The 26,250-nt window shown below is 33.4% G+C and overlaps 1 protein-coding gene across 6 annotated transcripts; it reads left to right on the top strand.

Annotated features, from left to right (window-relative positions):
- The first annotated feature begins 85 nt into the window (after positions 1–85).
- Skd (mediator complex subunit skuld) lies at positions 86–26,169 on the top strand. 6 transcript variants are annotated; one of them, XM_072003957.1, is made up of 17 exons: positions 86–227; positions 12,643–12,976; positions 15,469–15,637; positions 15,738–15,895; positions 15,986–16,415; positions 17,428–17,577; positions 19,159–19,726; positions 19,803–20,009; positions 20,095–21,816; positions 21,888–22,227; positions 22,325–22,623; positions 22,888–23,079; positions 23,204–23,548; positions 23,666–24,004; positions 24,078–24,362; positions 24,433–24,704; positions 24,831–26,169. In XM_072003957.1, the coding sequence occupies exons 1-17, from the start codon at positions 159–161 to the stop codon at positions 24,961–24,963; spliced, it is 6,012 nt and encodes a 2,003-aa protein (XP_071860058.1). In that variant the 5' UTR covers positions 86–158; the 3' UTR covers positions 24,964–26,169. The 6 variants fall into 6 exon arrangements, with proteins under 6 accessions (XP_071860058.1, XP_071860060.1, XP_071860059.1 ...); XM_072003959.1 differs by having other exon boundaries at positions 23,237–23,548; XM_072003958.1 differs by having other exon boundaries at positions 15,750–15,895.
- Positions 26,170–26,250: the final 81 nt, after the last annotated feature.

Consider the following 26,250-nt stretch of genomic DNA (forward strand, 5'->3'; position numbering starts at 1 on the left):
CCATCGTCCGCCATTTTACGGTCGCCATTGAGAAGTGAAAACCCTCCTAAATGTTCTCGAATAATAGCGGCCTCGCCGTGTGATTTTTCGGGGCCTGAGAGAGGCGCGCCGCCGCGAGAAGTGTTGCTAATGAGTGTACGCCGTACGATGGAGAAGCCATGACGCATCCGTCGCATCAAACGAACGGCGCTAGCCTGGAGGACTGCCACACGAATTTCTTCGCACTGGTGAGTGATCAGTGAGCCCACTCTCTTCACTCGTAAGACTCATATAGTCGCGCATATCTGCTTCAATGTGTGTAATTTGAAGAATCGAGATGGAAGAATGGAGATGGAGGCTTCAGAGGATGGAAATGCCAGTTGTCCAATGGATGTTTAACGGTACCGCGTAATGTCGCGAGCAGAAGTCGCCCGGGTTAACCTATATATCGGAGAATTCCCGTGGGCAGTACTCGATCGTTCGTGTCGACGTCGGTGTTGTGTATCGCGCGGCACTCCCCTCTCCTCCCTCTCACCCATTGCTGTGTGTACAGGGTGTTCCAGTTTTTTCCGGCTGAAACCTTTTCCATTATGCTCTATGGATATAAATAAGGAAAATATGTCATATAAACATAGCTTGTTCGAAGCTTCATTAAGAAGTTATGAGAGAAATACGTGATGCGAAAGGAACGATATTACGAACTGCTAGATCGCCAGGTGTGTCTCATGCTAGTAGTTTTTGAAAGAAAAAGCATGTCAAGCAAAAACTAATACGTAATGAACTAATACGAAAGATTTGATTAATTCAGTGAAAAAATTTTAAGAGTGAGATCTAAGGGGAAAACGATATTAAGAATTCCGAACAAATAACAACTAACACAAAAAATGAAATAAAATAATCATAGAGTAATGGATTCAAACTTTTACCGGTATGTCTTATGACTATTGTCAAAAACGGTAAACATTTCGAAACAGAGTATTAATAGCTAGAAGTTTGGGTTAGGTTGTCAACCTATTTTCGTTTTGCATTATAGTAACTGAGAGCTTGTTGCCATTCATTTTGTATTTCGTATTTTTCTTAGAACCTTTTAATCTAGTTTCAAACAACCTACATTTATACGACATTTTTCCGTTATTTGTTCATAACACACTAAAAAGTTTGATCGAGCAATTGGAGCACCCTGTATAATATGTACATATATAGCATGTCTCGAAAACTATGAATCAAGATGAGAAAAATTCTGTGATTCAAAATGGAATAACAATCAAGAATGATAAAATTGCGTTGAAGGTTCCGTTTCTGAAAAAATTGAGTTTGACAACTTGTCAAATTGCGAACTTATACGAGTACACAGTCGGCAAAATCATTCAATACTTTGTTTTGTATACTTATTTAACAATTTTTCAAATTTAATTTTTTTAATTTTGTTATTTTTAATTTTCGTATTATGTGGAATGTATAGAATCTTCTTAACCTCGATTTTGTACCACAATTCTTGCAGCGCGTTGTATATACGTACGTATAAATACAGAGATTTACGAAGAAAAGGGGAATAAATAGTATTTACTGATGAGAATAAAAAATGTTTGATCAATATAAGTTCTAAAATTTTGTTGGTAGCAAAATTAGAAACGACGCAATTTCGTTCTGAATTTAAAACATACTGAGAAAATTAAAAAACAATTCATTTGTGTTGATATATAAACATATAATTTTTAACCATTAACCATATTTACAAAATTCAATGGGTGTGCGTAGATTTGTATAATTGACTGTATATAGGTACTTATACAGGGTGTCCTAGGTTTTACCGTATGTAGTTTATTAGTGTTCTAGAGATAAAAATGAGACTAAAATGTTACATAACAAAAAGTTCATAACTGCTTTATTCTTCTTAGTACAATTATTCAGTTGTGAAAAAATAATGGGAATTAATATCGCACATGAAGAAAAGAATCAAGATCAAAACCGATTTCAGTTTATAAATGATTGGACGTTGCGATTATCCGATGTCAGATGTGTATCGATAATTTCATCTTGTATTGATGCTTCGCATAGTGTTTATTTCACGTTTTATATTTGTTCTATAATTTTTTAATAGAGGATTTATTTTTTTATTAGATTGGTGCATATGAAATGTCATTTGTACGAATTCCGGATTTGACAGATTAATTTCCTCCTATAGATCTAAATTTGGAAAAACTGATATAAAAGTTATTAGAAATACAAATGTTGCATTTGAAAACTAAATAATTCTTATAAATCTAGATTAGTGAAACTTGTTAGTTGAGAAAGTGCATCGAATTATGTCTAGATTAACAGTTAAACTTTCATTTGAAGAAACAGCATTTTGTATGCATCAATCTAACACAACCTTATTTTTCTAGTTTTATTTTTATACTACTCTGATAATATTGCACAGAAAACCGGACACCCTGTATAAGCGTGTATACGCGCGTCACTGGGATTTAAAGTTTATAAGACCCAATGTCATGCCTGATTCACGTCGGCCCTGAGTTTTCCACTCGTGAGAGAATTAAGGAGGTTGCAACAGTGCTGACCACTGATATCCTTTGATTACCGTAGTGTATATTGTTCGATTGTTTCTAGTATGTTATGTTATTGTTGTTTTTACTACTAATCTCTGGATAAACTGTTGAAAACGTGGCGTGTTTTCGTATCTTCTCCCAATGACAAGATAACGAAATTGTCTCTCATAACATTCCTTTCGCCTTTCAAGGGAACCACAAATCTGTGCCAGACGATTGTTTGCACCGGTTGAAAGTCCTCGTCTTTGCTCTGCTCTGGTCCGACAAGTCTAGGAATTTCTTTTCCGTTGAACTCAACGAATCTCGAACGTGTATGTGTGCGAGCATACCAACCTATCAGAATATATTGATTTTTCGTGATACACCTGTTTGCGTGATATTTTGAAAATAGGATATTGATTCTTATTAACGTGACATTAGGCCAATTTATTCATTAATAGAGTATTTAATAAATTCTAAGTTAATTCTGAGATAGTTTCGCCTGCTCAATATAGATATCAATTTTTTAGTCTTTCTGTCTATTAAAACATTCTAAAAATTTATTCACGTATGTTTAAAATATAAAATTTATATGTTATATAATATAAATTGCATGTTATTCATCAATATATTCAATTTTATTAAGTAAGTGTTCGTTGATGTCTCGAGATACTATACTCGTGAAAATCCCTAGAAATCGTTATGTTGAAGAATATAGTTACTTTGAATATAATACTTTGATAAATGAAAATGTAATACCTTGCCGTATATCATATGCTTTGGTAATTTAAATATTTTTACTAAACAAGACATGTTATCTATTTATTTTTGCAAGTTTTCTTTTACTGATGCTTTAATGATAAACGTATAATAATGGTGTCATTAATAGAGATTAATATCCTAGGCGTATCCAACATCAGATATGTATCTTTTCCGTTTCGTCTATGCAACCATTTCTGTGAATAGATTTTCGTCAAATTTATGACTTATCTTCATTAGTTTCTCTGAACTTTCTAAGAATACCTGACATACCTGTGAAGTTGTTATTAAACGTTGTTTCTGCTGAAGATATACGATTAAACATAATTCACACGTGACAATTATATTTTACCTTTTGTAACATTATAACTTCATAACTTTTTATCTGCCTCTATGAATTTAATATGAATATCAATCCCAAAGTAAATTACATACATGTTTCTGTTTTGTTATATTTTGCATTAAACTTCTTATTACACTTTTAACAAAAATTTAATTCTTTAAAATATGTTACTAATTGAGATGTTAGTCGCTGATAAGCGATTACTTACACATCATTAAAGAAATAATTTCTCTTTTTTGATTGTTAATATTGATATTTTTCGAATATACAGTTAAAAGATTTACTGCAATTCGTATTTAAATACAGAGTAATAAACATTAACGATAAAAAAATTCTGAGTGTACAAATATTTAAATGTGCGTCAGTTCAATACGAATAATATTTACACGCGTCAATGAAATAATTAGACGTTTCATAATAAAATTTTAATCTTCGTTCGTGTTCACGAAACTTGAAAATATATGTTAATATTAAATAAATGATAATACATTGATTTAATAAATATTGAAAAGAAAGAATTACTGATAATTTAGTGAAATCAAACGCCTTCGAAACCATGGCTAAAGAATTTTTTTTACTTTTGGGACCAACTGCATTCAGTATCCACGCTGTTAATTTCTACTATCTTTTCTTTTTTCTAGTAAATTTGTGAAAAAATAAAGGAGCATAATGTTTAGTAAAAGATTGTAATTTTAATAACAAAAAATAGTAATATTTTATACATAATGTGATAGCCTAAATAAATTTTTACATTTGACACATTTGTGACTCCCTGTATGCTTTTAAAGCTTGGTCATCTATTTTAGAAACGGCCTGTATGCAAGGCCTTTAGGCTGTCTCTCCCCTCTTTCTCTATTCATTTTGACCATGCAGAATGCGCGCGACTCATGTATACACATACTTATCACGGGTATAACGGCGAGACAGACACATTTTTCTGTTACACTCGCAGTGTACCGCATTCCCACGAACAGTCAATCAAAACATCCACCTCTGAATGAATTTCTACTGTTCGTTTCGTATCTTTTTTATATTTTTTCTTTCTCTCCTTTTTTTAACTTAATTTTATAGTAGTGCTCGTCTGGATAATAACAAAATGAAGAAGTTTTTGGAAATTGATTTTAGGAAATTTTCCAAAGCAGACATCATCGTGATAAAAGTTGTTAAAATGAGCTATTCGAATGATTGGGATTTATAAAACATTAATTATTTACTTTAATTAATTAAATTAATTTAATTAAAATTAAGTAAAATTTATTTAATTAATTAAAATTAATTAAACAGGGCTTATTTATCGATCGTTTATTATTATTATTATTATTATTATTATTATTATTATTATTATTATTTCGACTATTCTCCTTAGGATTTTTCTATTTTATTCTACATCCTTATTGTGTTAAATTAAAATTCGGGAAAGTTTAGTTGCGTGTCATGTCGTCAGTACTGGTTTGTCGGTTGCAGGGAAAACTATGCTTTCGTTTTGGCTCCCCCTCCCCCTTTCCCCCGTAGCTTTCCCCGATGAAATTCGTTTACGTCTGACGACAGTTCGTCGGCCTCCGCTATTCCGCACGAACTCGATTTAAGAAATTATTTCGAAATTATCTACTAAGGATATCTAGTACGTAACATGATATGATCTTGAAGTACGGTATATTCTTGTATTATTTTTATCAATATTATGAAATATCGTGATTCTGATAGCATCTGAATTTTTGTGCAATCCATTCTTTTATTGGAGTATTATTTTATTAATTTTGAGGGTCTTCGTAATTATTTGAATTTTAATAATAACTTACTGAAATCATTTTTTAAACTTTTATTTATATTTTTTATAAAGCGTAGTTTAAAAATTTTACAGTAATAGCAATTTATTTATTTATTCCTATAGTTAATCTTCTTATTATTTCTATTCTATTAATTAATTTTTCTGTGTATTAAGGATCGAATCCTTTAAAGATTATCGAAATGATTAGTGTCCTTAAAATTCATTAAAAATTAAAAATAGATACTTCGTTTGATACCCACAGAGTGACATATACAATTTTATAAGCAGGTAAAACCTCAGGTGTTTTGAATAGAATAACTTTCTTGGCGGCTTTTTGTGTACAGCTTTATAGTTACTTTGTATTCACGGTAAAATTCGAGTTGCAACGGCCTGGTAGGAGCAATGCTCGGTCACAGTGGTTCTCAATACAAATACATGTATATATGTATATATACAGAAACACGTTCATCTATTATCAAAGATCTCAGAAACCTATCGTATAATTAACCTAATTAATTAGATAAGCACATATATTAACTTTATCAAAAAAACCTCTATATCTTAACATACAGTTATTTATAGGATTATAATTCTTTAATAATTTTTAACAATTTATTTAAAAGAACATTGTACCGATCAAATTATGATGAAATAAATATTTTGTTGTGATTTGTGAAGGAAATTTTTAATCAAGTGAATAATTATTGATATCAACTGTAACAAATTATTTTATAGCATATTTTATTCTGTCACAATTCTCGATTTACCGTTATAAATCGAACGACGGGAAAACAGGCCAATAATTTCTCAGTTAACTAAGATCTACAATTAATTAGGAATATTAATAAATACTTATCAATTGTCGGCTTTCAATTGCAATTTAGTTCGACCCTCATCCGTCTCTTATTTCTTCAATTCAGTTTATCTCTCCTAACACTATATAAATCTAGAGATATATTTTCAAGTGTAAATAACGAGAATAAATGTAATGAAACGTACGTTACAAATAACACGAATGTATACATAATATATCAAGTTTATCGCAACTTGTCAAATTAACAAGGAGTGAATGAGAGTTGATCTCCACAATTCATTTAAAAATCAAAAATTTGCTTCTTAATTTTTTTCAACGTATAAACATACTGGCAGAATGGATGCTAGATGACAGAAATAAAATGTCAAAAATTGAAGCACATCTAACTTGTATTCTTTTTCTATTGAGCCCTTCAATTCTTCAGATCATGATAGCGATGTGAGAATTCAGATTCACCTTAAAGGACACGTGTTGCCCAATTTAAGGTTGAAACTGTCTGTACAATTGATTCAAATTGTTATGGATCACCTATGATTCAATAGCGATACAATTCAAAGGTTAAAAGTAGCAGAGTTTGTAAGGTTCCATTGTCGTTCTTTGAGCGGGCAGCAAAGTGTGCTCGAAATTGAGACTCTCGATCTTTTCCTTGGATCAAATTTAATTGAGACTCATCCGAAAGTGGTTTCTAAAAGTTTGGTGGTGGGATAAAAAAAAAAGAAAATGATATTCCGAGGTCAGCTCGAAGCAAAAGTGGCGAGCTCAAAACCGAGCAATGTGTAAACTCTCTTGTAGTCTTAACACGTGACGTCCTCGCAGTGCAAGGCTTTCACCTAGGCTGGTCAAGCCCCCTTCGGCTTCTCCTGTTTCTCTCCACGGAGCACCAGTTTCAGCATAATCTAGCCGAGTGACTTCGTCGACGAAGAAGCCGCGTGCCTCGCGTATCTCGCCCGAGAAATCACCAGACCGGACTCTGATATAATTTAGAATACCCAGTGTCTCTCGAATCGAATTCTTCTCTCGACATTTTTACGTTGAACTCATTTTGCTTGAACTATCTGACAATGACTATCTGACTGATAAATGACATTTAAGTAGTCTTTTCATAATTTCATGAAATTAAATTCAAAATTAGAATTAATGCTTCACTTCGTTTGGAGCGAATGAAAAAATATGAAACAATAGTAAGAACATGCTAAATATTTACAATTTCCTTTGCACGTATAGGAAAATAGGAAATAGGAAAATAGAGGATGATGAGATTGGATGGCTAGGATGATTGTGCGATTCGTGTACAATTTTCTGGTAAACTTGTCAATTAGACAATTTAATTACAAGTTCGACAAAGCTGCATATTACAACATACCTTGTAATTTATTTTAATATAATCTACGTGCAGTTTTTTTATATATTGTAATTAATCATGTGGAAATAATAACTGAGAAAGGATAATAAGGATAATAGGAATAAGGGAAAGTGATAATAATATATATTAGTAAGCAGAATGCTGTATTTGAATATAGAGATGAACTGTTTAAGTTTAAATAGAGGAACATATAATTTTCTACGTAAAAAAGTCATTCTTTCAAAGATAAGGGTATATAATTTAATTGTTCTGTTAAATATCGTTTATTTTATATTTACACTTTTTCACTTAATGAATAATTTTTCACTTTGTTGTGCTTAAGTCGTGTCGTGTTAAGTATTGTTACATGGCTAGAATTTATTTTTTCCTTTTTCGTATAATTTGTAAATTCTTTTTTTTTTTATGGTAACTCTGCAATTTTAACCACGAATTGGACATTACTTCGAAATCTCGTTTAGATATTAATAATTAATTTCTAAATTAAAGATAAATGGAAATAAATAATCAAAAATTATTATAATTATTAAATATCAGCATGAGTATGTTTATGATATTATTGAAACAATCATATCTGCCGTAATACTTTACTGTAAGTAAACATAAGAAAAAAGGGACTCTCAAAATAACCAATAACAAGAACAAAGTTAGAAGAATCCACACAGCAAGTGCGATTTCATAGGGAAAAAAAGAAAGAAGAGCGTCGGTGGCGTCGTAGAGGCGTACTCTATCCACTTTCGAGTAACTTGTACGCAAAAGAATTCCGCTTCGTTACGCACGTGAATGTAATGTTCGTGCTGCTTTAACGGCAAGCGTATAAGGAGGGCAGTAACAGAAATGGGAATTTACAGCTGTAGCTGCGTTCTACGCGCACCGAAACACGCTCTGCTACTAGAAAAATGAGATTGTACAGTTTTCTTCTGTCTTCATTGATACGTTCGTTCAGCATTGTTTCCTTCTGGTGACACGATCAATAATTCAATGTGCAATTGTGTATGTTTTCGACTCGAACCATGAGGATTGTGATCGGTTGCATTTGGAATTATAATTGGTTGAAGGCTGCGTCAATACTTTGTCCGTAGTTATTTCGTTGTTCCATATGTTTTTGTTCTCACCGTTCTAACCAATTTAGTAAAATGTTTAGACCAAAGTATTGTACATTGATAATATTTGAAGACTTTAAAGTAGCAGATGATATGTTTAAATATATTTGGAATCTAAAATCAAAGTTTCGTACTGTTATGATAGATCTTTATATGGTCTATAGCTCAAATTTATAATATGAAAAGTAAATTTTTAAAGCTACGGAGTTTTTTTACGGAGTCTTTTTGGTAATATTTTTTAATTTCAAGAAAATACACAACGTATTATTAACACAATGTATTATTTGATTCATTCATTGATTAATCTTTCATACTCGAAAGGAGAGAGTAAGAAGAAACATTTAGAACTAAACGTGTAAAATAAACTTGTTAGAAATACTTTATTGTATACTAAGAAGTCATGTTCAAGAAGACTACAACAATTACTAAAATTTGTTCTTCATTGCATCAGAAATATAGGGGCATTATTGAAATAAAAATAAATTTTATGGCTCAAGTAATGTGAGGCCAAAAAATTCCTCTAAAAATTATCTTGGTATCTTACAATTCCAACACACACTGTTAAATTATTCGATAATTACACGTCTTAAAATTTTAGACAAATTGTAACCACTGATAAAATAGAAAATTTGGAAAGAGGGCAAAGACAAGATAAAGTAATGCAAAACGAGAGAGAAAGAATCTATAAGAAACGATACCGTGGGAGAAAACCGATACGAATACAGGCGCGCACGACAGGATGAAACGAGGGAATGTGGCAGACCCGCGAGTTGAATCCACGCGGGCGGCCTTGCACGTCGCCTTGCTTGTATTGATCAGCAAGCTTGACAGCCCCGTAGCGTTGCGATGGGCGCCTTTGCTCACCGATTATTTCGTCTCGTCGACACGATAGGCGCCACTGCGCGCCCTTACCTTCTCAATCGATTCTTTTTTCATCTTTTGTCTCTAAAATATAATAGAATCAAGAAAATATCACTTCTATTCGTTATATTTTCATTATTATAGATAGGATATAGTTATTGGTGTATTCCGAAAAATTTTGAATTAAATTTTAGGGATGTGTAATTTTATAGGTTATTTGGATATTTTATCTAATTTCCTCCAGGTATTTTAGGTTATTAGTATTTGTTGAATGACATTAATGATAAGATATAAACAATTTGGAAAGAATTTTTCTTTCTTAAACAGGTTTAATAGCTCTATAATAATACTTCGTAATGATAAATAATATACTTGCCTTCTTGTTTGCAATCATAAACATAAATTTTTTGCATTTTGAATATTATATATGTGTACTACCCATAGAAAAAAATTGATGTTTTGTATTTTTTAATTTCTAGTATTCGCATGAAAAAATAAGTACTGAATATAAATCAAAAGTAACGTTAACGATACATGATAAAAAACGTTATTAGATTTATATATTATCCTATTTAATATCATAGGAAGTTTCCGCTCTTATTTGAATCTGTTCCGGTTATGTCAGCTGGCAATGTGACGTAAGAAAAGGCGCATGTTTGATTGGTTGAGAAGCGCGCGACCTGCTCGCGACTGCGCGTGTCTTTATTACTCTGACAGACACATCGTGGCGCCATACGATAGACAGACGTGCTTACGGTGGCGCCGCGGTTCATATACATTGTACTAAAAACGAAAAAATATGTGGAAATTCTCTATTCCACCCTGCTATTATTACTGTCTTAGTGTGATTATGATAATTTTTAAGTAACAGAAGGTAGCAAATGTTATGCATAACCATCTAATAAATAACATATTGAAAAGCATATCGAAAAGATATGCCTTCTAAAGCGTTTGAGATAAATGAAACTAGCAAAGTACATAACATCCGATTAGGTCTAAACTAGGTCGTTAATAATACCGTTGTAATTATTACGACAAACTTATGAATCATTGGATTATTTAAATGTGTCGAATAATTAACAATTAATTTGTATTTAACAATAATTAAAATTGTGTCTCTCTACATCAATTCTTTTTTCTTATCTTGTACGTAGCTTACAGCCAGTAACAACAAAATGTTATTTGCAAACTATGTTTAAATTGTAAATGAATATTAAGTATTGGATAATCTTTTGAACCACTTATAATAAATTACAGTAAATTGTTTTAATAGAGAAGATATAATTATCATAAAACGATTGATTATGTTTGACGTTGAGTGCATTCAAATTGCAAATATCGTTCTCACGCATGCGCTAATAGCAACTGCACATTTCAAGTGTTCAGAATCGACTTTAAACTGTATATCGATTACTCACGAAAAAAACATCGACTATTCGTATAGAAGGCAGAAAAAAATGCATGAATCAGATACGTTAGAGATATCAAACCAGGGTGAATAGCCTTTGACTAACCAAGATAAGATACATTTTTCCTTAAACATGGATACCTTGTATACAACTCAATTTCAACTAAAGTACTTATCTTCCTATTTCCTTCCTATCAAGCACAAGTTCATTGACGTTTTCAGAAAGTTGCAAGCTATTGTAACGGAAAATTTAATGTCCAGTGCAGACTGATGCGTTCAACGGGAGATCATTTGGTTTCATTACAAATATCTGTATGAATATTTACGATTTATTTATCGCTTTCACTTTTTATTTAGAGTCCTCCTAATAAATACATAATTATCATATATTAGTAATTTATCATTATATTTTTTTATAAATGCTGTTAATAAAACAAAACAAAATTCTTGTGAAACTGCAATTAAAAAGTTTATGTATGTCCCTAACCTACATTGAATATCTATTTGATGTTTGTATAGAAACATATTATTTAGACTACGCAAAATTGTAGTTTGCAGTAATTTGTATTAAAACTATAAATTATTAATTATTTTATTGCTTTAATTCTCATTAGTAAAGTTATAAAAAAACATAATCTTTTTTTAAATCATTATGGTTTTACAATTAGTACAATTATATTGTTGATGTCAAAACTGTATTATCAATATCGATAACTCTTTAACAAGATATTAATTACTTTTTAGTACACAAAATTGCAACATAATCTCAAGTTCTAATACTGATCTGTATATTAAAGGAAAATCTTATTGTTCACGGTTAAATCAACGATTTGTTACGTTGCGTGACAAATGGAAATAGAATGCGGCGAAAGTTCAAGGACCGACCTTTCTCAATGGTCAATGAATGATCCGATACATTCCCTACAGTCCCTAACCTATCTTCACTAATTGGAAGAGTTTGTACAAGTGTTATGTTATACGTGTAAATTATATATTTTATCATTGCTTTTAGCCGCTGACATTAATAAATGTATAATCAAATATTATTAAAGATATATAAAGCTTCATTTAATTAATTTAACAGATTTATTTTTCAGTTAATTAGATAAAATATATGACATTAACAGAGTAGATTATTTTCATACATCCATTTAAATTCCTTCTCAAAAGTCCAGCTAGAAGTTAGATCTACCATGCAATAGTTCCTCTTTTTTAAATTATCATAGCTGAACATTTTAATATCTTAATCACAATACATTTTAAAGGCAATCTTATAGAATTTAGAATTTATTTGACTTACTAACGGTAAATAGATCGATTACCTTTTAATAAATTAAGAATTTTAATTCTTCAACTATTAAAAGTCAGTTATATACATAAATTGATATTACATTCAACATCATTTTGTTTCAGCATTGATTAATACAATACCGAAATACTCTTCAGAAATAACTCGTTGTCAATATACTTTTAATCATCATCATAAATACATTTTTCCCATAAATATTAATCTTTATAAATATTATATCTTTAAAAAGAAAAACAACCTTCTATCCATACATCTTAGAAAATATTCAAACGCTACAAGTGCACCGCTGTATTTCTATCTTAAAATTATGAGCTAGTCGTTTTAACAATTCTGGTAGCTCTACTATTAATATTTAGATTGATTCATAAGAGTTTAATAAATGTGACTAACGAGTAATTTTATTATTGTAGACGGATCTCTGCGGCATCAAATGGAAAAAACTCGTGTGGGGCGAAGTAGCCGGCGATTTCGGGGGCACCCCCCTCGAGGACCCGGTGTTATCGAGCTTCTCGCGGTGCCTCGCGGGTGACATTCTCTGCGTGTGGCGACGAGTCGCCGCTACACCAGCTACCTCCGGCCCAGCAACCGCCTCGACAACTGGAGCTGGAATCTTCGACCTAGGCATTGCACCCTCGCCCGCACCGCCACCCCTTTCCCTTACTGCCGCTAAGGAACTCTGGATTTTCTGGTATGGCGAGGAACCTGATCTCTCCGGTCTTGTGTCACCGGAACTCATCGCATGTGGTGAGTAATGAAGCTCTTACTATCCTCACGGACATCTCCAATTCTCTAATAGACATACTTTATAATAGACAATAGAATCATAGACGCTTGTATGTTTATAAGATGTGAAATTTATGCGTCTAAATTGAGAGATATACAGATGTTAACCACTTGCCCTATTAACTATGGTCGATCTACTACGAACAATAATTATACTCAAATGTAGTCTTTACTTTAATTTCAATCTTTCTTCTGGATCCAAACTATTGAAAATCATTGAAGTACAAACAATATACAGTATCTCGTACTGATTTTCATTATCAGTTAAAAGCAACTAGTTAAGTTTAATAAGCGTAAAATAAATTATAAAGCTTAAGGCGAATAGATCGATTACGAACGAAATGAATTTTCTAAAACAGTAACGAGTTGTAAAGTACATAACCTGAAGAGGTATCAGCTATCCGTATTATATTTGAAATACTTCTCATTAGAATCGAAGCAATATAATCATGATTTTCTGATAAACGATAGAGAAACGCGCCGAGTATTTTCTTGAGTTACTGCAACATAGGGTAACATTGTTCTTGTATGTTAAATATTCAAGTGATATGAGCAAACAAGTCTTGGAATTTCTTCATTACGTATCGAACTTACTCCTGAGAGGACTATAAATATTTCTACATATTTTCCTCTGTTGAAACTGATCGTAATCTATTTGATTTATTAGGGTTTGTTATTGGTGAAGATTGATTTATATATTTATGATTCATCTTAAGAACTGAACCAAAATCTTGGAAACTAACAATGTTTACTTTTTAATTCCTTTCAACTTCCGTGACATCTGTTACTTGTATCAGAATAATATGAACTTTAAACCTTCGATTACAATAGTTGAATCATAGATGATCCAAACAGTTTAGATTATATTTGAAGCTTAGAGAGAGAAACAAAGAACCATTGCTAGTTCTTACAGAATTAAAATTAATATTAAAATTACAAAAGCCAAAATTTGTCATATATACACAATAAAATAACGATTGAATGATGCCGTAAGAATAACAGTTCATTGATTAAACGATCGGATCAATCCAAAAGCGATATACCGCGAATTCTTGTGGACGTCGTTGTAGAAAATCCCGTATGCTTTTGTTTCGGAGAAAGAAGGTGTGCAAAGCGAACGAAGCGGTAACGTTAGCTAGACCGTGTTTCTCTGCACAGGGTCGCTGAACCATGTACTTGTCTGCAACTCGGTGCGATGCGACGCAAGGTTCCATTATTGTGCATCGCAAGGAATACACCATTTGCGGAACCAACTGGTAAACCGTTAGTCTTGGTTAAACCAGATTTTTGGATGCTATGGATTAAAAAGAAATTTAAGCAACTATACGTATATTCTATCGAAAATTTTAATAAACCATCAACTATTAAATGGACATAGAAAAATATAATTTTTTCCATATCAATATATGATGAAAAACTAATTTTATGAAGTTAGAGAAATATTTGTTTAGCACAAATTATGCGATAATGAAAATGACAGTGAAAATAACTCTTTTGAATACACATATTTAGGAGTGAAGAATTCTGTATGGGTGCGTGCGCATGTGTGTGTGAATTTCATATAGAAAAGTTAGTTACAATTGTTTTGTCACCAATAGGATATTTTCAACAAAATATACATTCTATGAAATCTTTAATATTAGTAAAATCGAGATCTGTAATATTTATGAATATACTATACACGTATAGAAATCTAGGAATCTATAGGAAATAATTTAATTGAGTCCATTTGATTTTTATATAAATATTATGTAATAAAGATGTAAAATATAGATATGTATATACTGAAATTTATAAAAATTATATTACATAAAGTGGTATAATTTGTTTTATTGTAATACTAATTTATTTTAGAAAGTGAAACTGATATATACCACACACTCACAGAGTTGATGTTCATGAAGCGTAAAGTTCATTACTATTTCACGAGTAAAGCAGAATTACATTGCTAAATGCAAAATTAGATTTATTTTTTGAGGAACGAAAATATAACGTAATACCGTTATATTATAAGATAAGAAAATGTATATTTCATCTTAGATCACAAGTATAAAATTCTAAAATTTTTTAGTTGTCTCAATCAACATTTCTTTTGTCTTCTACAGATTGCTTAGCGTCGACGTGACTGGCTGTAATTTTATACACGAATTGCATTACTTTCACAATGGAATCGGTCGTTTCTTTCGACCAATAAGAATAGGCATTGCCTCGATTTGATGAAGAAAGTAGATCGCGGGAAAATAACAAAAACTACGTGCTTCTAAAACAAAATTCATTTCGTTCCTTCTGTTCACGAAACAGAAAAAAAGTGTGAATGTAAAACGTTTTCTAAATATTATATCAAATATTGTACAAATTTTTGATGTATTATCTAATACTAAAAAATTATTGTATTCTGATATTATATATATATAAAATAAGATTATGTTCTAATATAAATATTTTGATTACAGAGAGTGAACAGGGTTCTTGGGAAAGCGGACTATCGTATGAGTGCCGGTCACTTCTTTTCAAGGCTCTGCATAACTTAATCGAACGGTGCTTACTATCTCGTGATTTTGTTCGCCTTGGAAAGTGGTTCGTACAACCTTATGATGGATTCGAGAAACACCGTTGCAGTAGGTACGTTCTTCTATTTTTGTTAATAATAGTTTTCAACCATAGTTACGAGACAAACTATTAATCAATCTTCTTGTAACTTAATTCAGCAAAATAATTTTAGTATCATTTACAGTAGCCACCTATCATTCTCCTTTGCATTTTTTGTGCATGGAGAAAGCACTGTATGTGCAAGTGTGGATGTCAGGCAGCATCCTGCTGTGAGACATCTTACCAGAACTTGCTTACAACGCACCCAAACTTCCCAGTCTGGTGTCAAAGGTAAGCTAGATTCTACAAGATAATTCAAAAACGCAATAGTATATGCCGCTACTGCAAATATGTACTTATTTAATGTATCTTCTGTTTCAGTGATACTAGCTCCTTATGGACTAGCAGGTACATTAACTGGCCCAGTGGGGCGTACAGATAGTCAACTCCTTGAAGAATGGAAACACTTTTATCCAATTAATGGCAGTAATGTAGAAGCAGGACTTCCATCTCTAGTAGAAGTGCTTGTTGGTGGTGTTCGCATGCGTTATCCCTCATGTTATGTCCTGGTCACAGATATGGATGATACTCCATCTGATACTGCTCTTTCTCCACCAAATAGTCCTGCTAGTTACGAACATCCTCTCTTGAGTCAGCAGGATATACGAGCGGCTACCGAATTACCAGAACGTGTATGGGCAGAATGTACTTTGAGTTCACCAATTTCTGCTTCCAAGACAGAATCTTCCACAGAACCTGGAACCTGGACCTTCATTGATCCAACACAAAAGTCTTCCTGTACCTGTTCAAAGTAAGTAATACTTTCTTGTAACTTTTATTAGTGAGTCTAACTTTTACTGCATTGTATGTAATATATTTCATATTTTATTTCATGCAGTGGTTAATAATAAAGTTCAGAAATTTCAGGAATTTTGCATTGATATAATTTGAGAAATTGTTTGTTAAAACAATTTCATATTTTTGCTCCATATTTTTTATATATATCTTCATGATATAAACAAGAAAAAAGAACAATGCAGTAATAACGATAGTAGTAATAATAACACTTTTATCCAAAGTTTGTAGTATAAAGTGAAAGTATATATAAAGAATAAGATTACTGTTAGATTTTTAACTATTATTTTCTTTGCACATTTATTATATGTAGCAGTAAATATATACTTCTTTTCACTGTATTTTATGTTTATCTGATAATATTCAAAATAGTAATAATATTCAAAATAGCATAGTCTGCAATTGTTATTGATTCTGTCTGCATGTTATAGCACAATTTATAAAATGTAGATTGTTTAAAATATTACAGTACAAGTAGTAATTTTTTTAATGGTTGTTGCTATATGTGCATGTAAATTTAGTTTTTGAGAATGGCTAGTATGCAATTATTTCGTGAAATTGGTTCTCTTATTTATAACAACAGGACTGTTCTATATTGAAAACTTTCATATAAAATAATATAAACTTTATGTTCCTTTTAAACAATACATGGTAAGTCCATACCATAATAAATCTCAACATAAATCTCAGGATATAGTTATCATGGGTAAGCTTATGTACTTTCTTTAAATTTTAAATAAATAATAACTAAAAATTTTATTCAGATTAAATATTATATGTTTTATGAGAAGAAAGATTTTAACATTATATCATTACACCAATGTAGGTTTGATAAAATTGTAAAGATAATAAAAGTTGATATTAGGCTACTTATCTATTTCTATTCCACACGTTGCTGCTCAGTAAATCAGAATAATTAAGATAAGTAAACATATGAAAAAACGAGATATTAAATACATCGGTTGCAGGTATGCCACCCCCGGGGGTTGGAAGAGCCTGGCCTCCTCTCAGGTTCAGAGGGAGAGAGTAGATAAAGGTGGACGGAGGGTCGTACCGTTTCATCGACGCTCTACCACCCAGTGGGATGCTTGTCCCTCTGTCCCTGCTAATGCCCCCAGGTGGGTAATTTCTGCCCCGATATCAATGAAAAAATCATTGTATTTTTCCCATACCTTAATTAATCACCGCAATAATGCCAATATCGTATGATCGTTATAATACCATAACGTCATCTTTTAATTCACATCGCTTATGAAAGCTCTGCTATTTATTTAGTCATAGGAGTAACTAAATCTAATTGCACGAATAACGCATTAATCAAACGTCATTGTGCAATTTTTCTATCTTCTTTTTGTGAGGGGGGGGGGCTCATTTTTGGAAAAATTATAAATATTAATTGTGGTAAAGCATACACGAGAAAAAGTGTTCATTATTATTTTATTTTAATACATAACAATACGTAAGGTGAATTTACAGTACAAATTTTATTACTCTGATTATTGAAGAGAAGCAGCTAATATGTATATTCCGTATATACTTTAAATGGGATCTATTACATTTGTGTGCTTATTAATACAAACTATAGTAAGTATATTCATACATAACTGGTAACCATTATATATTGTTACATATACAGCATCATGGTATTCATAATTAAGGTATTACAAATATCAAGAAATCATAGAAATATATCTCAACTTTAAAAATTAAAGTTGATTAAAATTAAGTAGTCATTATTTTTTATTTCATGCTTTATTATGCAGTTCTAGTTTTCATTTTATATATACTAAATAAACCGTATTGCAGTATACAAGGTGTCCAGTAAAGTGTTTAACAAACTCACTCACATATTCAACAAATCATCCAGAACAAAAAATGTTTTATTAGCTAGATTTAAGTATTGATTTTCGGTAAATGTGTGATGTGAAGTAGTAAGCTGAGACTTCGTTGGACCACGTATTATAAAGGTGCTATTGGTAGTAAATTATCATTGAAATTTTATTTAATTTACTTCCTTACTTGGAGGGAATAACGTTAAAAATTAGAAGAAAAATGTAGTTACAACAAGATGATAACACTTCATTCTATTGGGACAAATTTGTTAAATTTCTAAATTTACTTCTTACCTTACCAGACACCATGTATATAATTGAATAAAAAAGCACATTTCTATACAATATTATTGAAATTTCTTTTTTTTTTTTTTTTCTTCCTTTTCTGTAGTTTTACCACTTCTAATTTTTAATAGTTTTAAACTATTTAGCTCTTTCAATAGTTAAAGAATGCTTTGCATGTGCATAATAATATTATTCATAACGGAAGCACGATTTTTGTAATTGTTATTTTCCTATTCGTGCATTGTTTGCTTCAATATTGTAGTTGAATCTGTTATCATCTTTAGATATATAATTATATTTTTAACAATTTCTAACATACAAAGAAATATATTTAAAAAACCGTTTCATAACAATTTTCCTAAGTAGTAAAATAATTGTAGGTGTGTTGTATCATAAAATTCTCTTCATAAAAACGTTCATGGTGGTAGTTGTATGTGTATCATTTTTTATTCAGCATGAATCAACTTATCAGGGTCAATTATAGTCATCAAATTTAAAATATGAAATATATCATTAATATTTGTAGATACCCGGATTATTAAAAAAAGCTTAATTTATGATTATGTTTTCTAATTGGAATAGGTCTGTATTGAACAGAACAGAAGCGCCGAGTACACCACCAGGCGGACCTCCTTCCTATTCAAGGGGACCACCAACAGGAGGAGATTGTCTACCAGTTCCATCTGTTGGCTCACCAGGATCTCCTGCACCTTCACCTCTTCCAACTCCACATTCCGAGCCAGCATCAGTTCCACCAGCAGAGCCTACAATGCCTACTCTTAGTCCTCAACCACCACCCAGTCATACAAACACTGCCCCACCACTAACCCCTTCTCAAGGTCCAAAATCAATTTCCTCTGCATGCAATAATCAAGTGCATAGTCCAGCCCCTGGACCAACATTAAAACGACCAGTCTTAGCCTCTAGAGAATGTGAGGATATATATTTAGAAAACGAACAGTCATTACCTTGGCTCTATGATTATTCAACGCAAGAAGCATGGCTCAATCATCCTGTAAAGCGTTTTAAGGAATCTAATACCAGTCCAGTCAATGTGAGGAGCAATACATTATATCCACCAATGAATTCTCAGGTTCCTCAATCTCAAACACCCAAATTAGAGATTAAGCAAGAACCAAATGTCAATGTTGTAAGTGACCTCTTTCATTTGTCTGAAATATTATTTACATTCTTCATATACATTGTATTTATTAATATTCGTGCAGGGAGATTGCATTGGAAGAAGAACAGATCCATATGAGTTTGATGCAACAGGTGAAGAAAATGGTACAAGCGTTGATGGACTTAGACGGCCAAGAGATGATCCTACTAAACCAGGATCGTTATTTACTAGTGAAGGTCTTCAAGCATCCTATAAAGATTTAGACCAAATCTTTGATAATTCCGATCCTGACACTTCTAGCGATGAAACCGTACGCATTGCCTTTCCTTTTCTCTCTCTGTTATTTAATATTGCGTTTGTGATTAAAGTTACAAATTATACAATATTTTTTATAGAATTTAAATCAGCTTCAAGTACAAACTCCCCCAGAGTCGAATAGATCTGGTGGACTACATGAAGAAACCAGAGTAGATGCCAATAACAGACATAATAACCGGGGAGTTGGCGTGTTACGACCAGAAGAACTTTCCAAAATGTTTCCGACGCCACCATCCTTAGAGCATAATCCCGTTGCTTCGCCTTGTCAGTTAAATGACCCTTTAATGGACCAGACGGAACTTTCTGTACCTCAACGACCACTTAGGCATGTCCCCGACATTTATCCGAACATGGGATCTCCTCAAGAAGAGCCAATCGATGATTGGTCCTACGTGTTCAAACCTACACCTATCTGTAAGATGGTTGGTTCTTCCAAATATGCTCCACTCACAAATCTACCCAGTCAATCTCTACCACCTGTTACACTGCCATCGCACTGCGTATATAGATCTTCTTGGCAGTGCAACTCTACTTCCAACAATTCAGATAAACCACTTCCACCAACTAGACCTGGTTCAGTTCAACAACAACAACAACAACCATGCCCTCCGAGTCCAGCACCATTGGGAGCACCATATCGCTCGGCAACTATATCCGGAAGACCACCGCCGCCGCCATATGATCAACCAAGTCCAGCTACATCTACCACTTCTTCTTATCTGAACAAAAATCTGAATAGCATCGAAGCAGACACACCAGGCCCTACTCGTGCGCCAGAATCGAACTCTCTCATAGTGAATATCCTCTTAGGTGACACTGTGCTTAATATCTTCCGTGATCACAATTTTGACAGTTGCAGTCTCTGCGTGTGCAATGCAGGTCCAAAAGTTGTTGGTAATATTAAAGGTGCAGACGCTGGTGTGTATCTTACACACTCATGGTCAGGCGGAGCGCTATTTCAAGATGATGATCAGATTAGGTGCAGTTGTGGCTTTAGTGCGGTTGTAAATCGACGGTTAGCTCATCAAGCTGGCTTGTTCTACGAAGATGAGATGGAAATTACTGGTATTGCAGAGGATCCAGCAGAGAAGAAAAAAGCGTCTCTAATCGCTGTAGCCTGTGGAGGGGGCAAACCGTCGGAAGGTTTAGACGTGATACCACCTAATGTGTTAGAATTGCTCAGAGAACAGTGCCTGATCATACAGAGCTCCGCAAGCAGTCTTTACAGAGCATCCAGGATCTATTCCTCAATGAAGAGCTACCCGATGCTTACGCCTACTGTGAATATGTTAGAATTCAATGATGGTAACGAAGTGTCGCTAGCAGCTCTCGATCAGGGTAAAATTAATGGTACACACAATGAAAGAACTAATCGTGTAATTGGAGTGCATCGATGGGTGTTCCTTAGAGCAAAAGGACCTCAGTGCAGTGGTGATATCGTGAGAATGATGAGAGCTCTACAACCACTGTTACAAGATGCTGTGCAGAAAAAATGTACAACTCGTATGTGGGAAGCACCATATACCGTTGCAGGTCCCTTGACTTGGAGACAATTCCATCGTTTAGCTGGTCGCGGAACCGATGATCGCTGTGAACCTCAACCAATACCTGCATTGGTTGTTGGATATGACCGAGATTGGTTGTCTTTATCACCTTATGCTTTAAGTTACTGGGAGAAACTACTCTTGGAGCCATATGCTGGACCAAGAGACGTCGCCTATGTAGTGGTAGCACCAGACAATGATTGTGTTATTAATAAAGTAAAATCATTCTTCCGCGAACTATCAACTACGTATGAAGTAAGAAAATAAATTTCGCATAACATATTATATGTTTTTATCTTTGATTATAAAGCTATGATTTATTTCAGATTTGTCGGCTAGGAAGGCATACACCTATTTCAAAATCGTTACGCGATGGTATTCTTCGCGTTGGAAAAGCATCAATGCAGAAACAAGTCAAGCAACCAATAGACGATTGGTTTAAACTCTTAGGAGAGAATCAATTAGGAGAACTATTGCGGTTGTATGCGCAAGTCTGTAATCATCGATTAGCTCCATATTTAACACAAGTTATTCAAGATCGAAGTTTGTTAGATCCTGGAGACCCGCAACCGACCAACAAACAACAACAGCCGCAAACAACTATTCCTGTTACTGATACAATGCCAGTCACACCTGATGTAATGACAAATAAACCAGAATCAGTTGGTACGTTTTCATATCAACTACCTTTTTACATTGTAAGTTAAGTTATCCTTACATTTGTTTAGAGATAAATTTACATATAAAATTTGCACATTTTTAGAAGGAGAAAATCCTAGAAGTGAAACACCATCGTCGAACACAACAGCAAATACTAATTCTAATACCGGTAACACAACACCAACTTCACAAACTGCCGCGATACACACTAATACAACATCGGGTCCAGATGAAGAGGAAATTGAGCCTCCAGCTATAGTCGTTTACTTAGTAGAACCTTTCTCATTGGGAGGTCCCGAAGATGCTGACCGACGAAGACTTGCTATTTTAGCTTTGTTACGTGCATATTCGACAGCAGTTAATAGCATGCCTGAAAATCTTAGATCCAATATCAATGTTCAGGTAAGATTGAATTGTGATTTTTCTTACGTTTTGTTAGAAAATCTCGAGCAAAGGTAAAATGGAGAACTGAAGAAGTACTTCGCGCCGACTACATGTATCTTTTCTATATTATGATAAAAACATTCTTGTTATAATTTATATTTTTTTAATTATTATAATAATTTATATTATACACGTTAAAGCGAAATAATATTCAACGTTTTGTACATTGTACTTCAAATTAAGCAAGTTATTAATTTATTTTCTATTTGTTTTCATCTTCAGATAATATCTTTGGAAAGTATAATGGAGTTAGGACGAGCTAGGGAAAGGCGCAAAATACAGGACGAGATGAGAGCTTTAGCGTTAAACGTGTTTCTACAGGGCCGCCGGTTATTAAATCATAACTCCACAGTAAAAAGTCTTACTGGTTTTGGTACCGCTGCCGCAGCAGACATTTTCCTTAAGAGTAAAGATGTAAGATGCATTTTTATATTTTGTGTAGAACTGTTCCCCTGAAATAAACAATCGCGTTGCCCATGTGCCGTTTAGGACGACGAAAGTAGTAAAAGTAAACAGGCCATGACTCGATCATTTTTAGTCTTATAGTAATACTCTTGCAACTATACATCAGGAACGAAATAGAGCCTCGTACCGGTTGTACTCACCCGCCTACGTCTTGGCTCCACTACGGGCGAAAAGCGAAGCACCAGAGTCTTTCGGCATCGCTGGACCAGAAGAGTGTGCAGTTTTGTATCTCAGCTATTGTCTTAGCGAAGATCAATCATGGCTGCTTGCGGTTGCAACTGATGATAGAGGAGAAATATTTGAAACAGCTACTATCAACATCGATATACCAAATAGAAAAAGAAGAAAACGCGCTTCAGCCAGACGAATTGGATTACAAAAATTGATGGATTTCATACTTGGTGTAATGTCTCAAGGTGTAAGTAGCTCACAATAAAATAACAAATGTTTAAAATATTGAACCATAGAATTAGAAATAATGAAAATATAATTGAATTAAAAAATATATAATCAAATTGGATGTTTCCATACTTAGGTACAACCTTGGAGGTTAGTAGTAGGTCGTGTAGGACGTATCGGACATGGTGAGCTGAAAGGTTGGAGCTGGTTACTATCCAGAAAAGCGCTTCTCAAAGCCTCTAAACACCTTAAAGAAATATGTGGCCAGTGCAGTCTTTTATATCCGTCAGCAGCACCTTGTGTGCTTAGCGCCTGTCTAGTCTCCCTTGAACCAGATTCAACTCTCAGGCTTATGGCTGATCAATTCACACCTGATGAAAGGTTTAGTCAGGCGTCAGTAAACTGCCAATTATCTACACCACAAGATGTTACGTGCACTCATATTCTCGTTTTTCCTACATCTGCTACCACACAGGTACAAATTTGTTTTTAAGAGAAAAAATCTAAATGTTACTGAATGTCTAAAAATGATCGTTTTTCTGCTACAGTCATCACAGACTGCATTTCAAGAGCAGCATATTAATGGACCAGAATTAGGAGATGATGAGCTATTTTCTGCACTAAACGATGATATGCCAGAAGGTATGGAAGGCATGGGAGACTTTAATGACATCTTCAATGTATGGCCAGAGGCTGGTGCTGGTGGAGGTCAAAGCCCTGGTGGTAGCCCACATCGTCCTGAAGGATCCCCACTGGGTGGGGATGGTGGAGGTTCAGGATTAGGCAATCATGATGGCCCTGGTAGTCCGTTTCCATGTAGTAACACACCAAGAGTAAGTTAAATGTTTATACATATTATCTGTCTGTAAATGGTTAGTTAACTGTAAAATTTATAATTGATAGGTAGCAGTTGCTGAACAAGCAGAAGAAGTTGGAACTTTATTGCAGCAACCACTTGCTCTTGGTTACTTAGTGTCTACTGCACCAACTGGACGAATGCCACCATGGTTTTGGTCAGCCTGTCCCCATTTAGAGGGTGTTTGCCCGGTGTTCTTGAAAAATGCCTTACATTTGCATAGTCCAGCAATACAGCAGAATAGTGATGACCTATTGCAACAACAAAGTGCACTCACTGCTCATCCGTTAGATTCACAGTATACCACCGATGTGCTCAGGTTTATATTGTTGCTTTCATTGACCGCATATTTTAATTTTTAATTTAATTATTATAATTCAATATAATTCATTTATAAATATTAAGATCTATCATTTTATTAATTATTATTATTAATATATTTCAGATATGTGCTGGAGGGATACAATGCACTATCGTGGCTCGCAGTGGATGCGAACACGAAGGATCGTTTATCCTGCTTACCAGTGCACGTACAAGCGCTCATGCAACTCTACCATGCAGCGGCAGCTCTCGTCTGACCCACACCTTCTCCTTTCGTAGTGCAGTATGTGCACCTCTTTCATGCACTCCTTTACCATACCGCCACTTGGGGCTTTACGAGAGCAACTGGTTTCCTACGTCCGTCTTCAACTGTTTGTTAGAGACTTTGAGATTTCCTGGATAACTGGGAGAAAACGATCCTTCAAATATTAATCGATAAACCTCCAATGCGAAATACTGACTTTTTTTACTCGATTCTTTTTTAAATTAATACGATAATACGCGATCGTAGCGTAAACTTGATGATTATCGATGCACAGTAATTCTTTTTAACGTTTTTCTATTCGTGTAATTCGTCAAGCGACAAAAAAAAGGTAAATAGATCGTATTTTGTGTTTTCCAAAAAACAAAAAATAAGATAACACGAGATACTATTATTGATGACCGTACATTGCCGCATACCAAATGGAATCTGATGAATGGGAAGTAAAATTGTATGTGCGAGAGATTGATAGAACGAATGAACATGTGCGAGAACGAAAGAAAGTGAATAAAAGAGAGCATGTGAGAGAGAGGAAAAAGAGAAAGAACGAATGCGCGCGTATAAACGGAAAGAAAAGGAGAAACAAAAGAAAACGCGCTATAAGAAATTAACTTACAATTGCCTCTCTGTCGGTAGATAGTTCAATTACAAATCAGAATCTCTAGAAAATTACATAACCAAAACGTTTTTAATTGTAAATTGAATTTTGTACAAAGCTTTTATTATTAATAACGACGAAGTAATATAAATAATATTACGTTGTTTTTTAATTTTATATAGATGATATAAATGAAAAAAGAAGAACGGAAAAGAGAGGCGATATACTTCTTTTTTACAAGTAAAAATGCCTCGTACAAGCCCCTGGTGTGAGATAATTGCATATTATATTATATTATGCTCGCGCGGCACTGGGTCACTGTTATCATGTTTTCTGGACCCATTAGCGCAATTTTTCGATGCTGTTTGACAAATTTTATTCAAATTAGGTGACCTCTATATATTATACATACATTAATAGTGTAAAATATTGTTTTTAAATAATTTATGAAGTGAGAGACATCGCCGAGATATTAGATAATTGAGAATGAGCGAAAAGAGCGCGAGAGAGTAAATGAGAATGAGAGAAGGGCACAGAGAGGTTTGTTCTCTATAATTTAGAAAACAAATGATTTCACATACAAACAAATGAGCGCACGGGGCGCTCATAGGAAATATATAAGGAAAAATAAAAAGACAAGAGAAGAGAATACAGGGCGCGTCTGAATGAAAGCCGATGATGGCT

Source organism: Bombus fervidus, chromosome 5 (genome assembly GCF_041682495.2).
Source record: "Bombus fervidus isolate BK054 chromosome 5, iyBomFerv1, whole genome shotgun sequence".
NCBI classification, from domain to species: domain Eukaryota; kingdom Metazoa; phylum Arthropoda; class Insecta; order Hymenoptera; family Apidae; genus Bombus; species Bombus fervidus.

Bases quoted from the DNA above. Each gene is read 5' to 3' on its own strand.
- Skd (XM_072003957.1), top strand. From the start codon at position 159: ATGACGCATCCGTCGCATCAAACGAACGGCGCTAGCCTGGAGGACTGC. The intron at 15,638-15,737 runs GTACGTTCTTCT...AAATAATTTTAG, and splicing joins GAGAAACACCGTTGCAGTAG to TATCATTTACAGTAGCCACC. The intron at 24,705-24,830 runs GTTTATATTGTT...AATATATTTCAG, and splicing joins TATACCACCGATGTGCTCAG to ATATGTGCTGGAGGGATACA.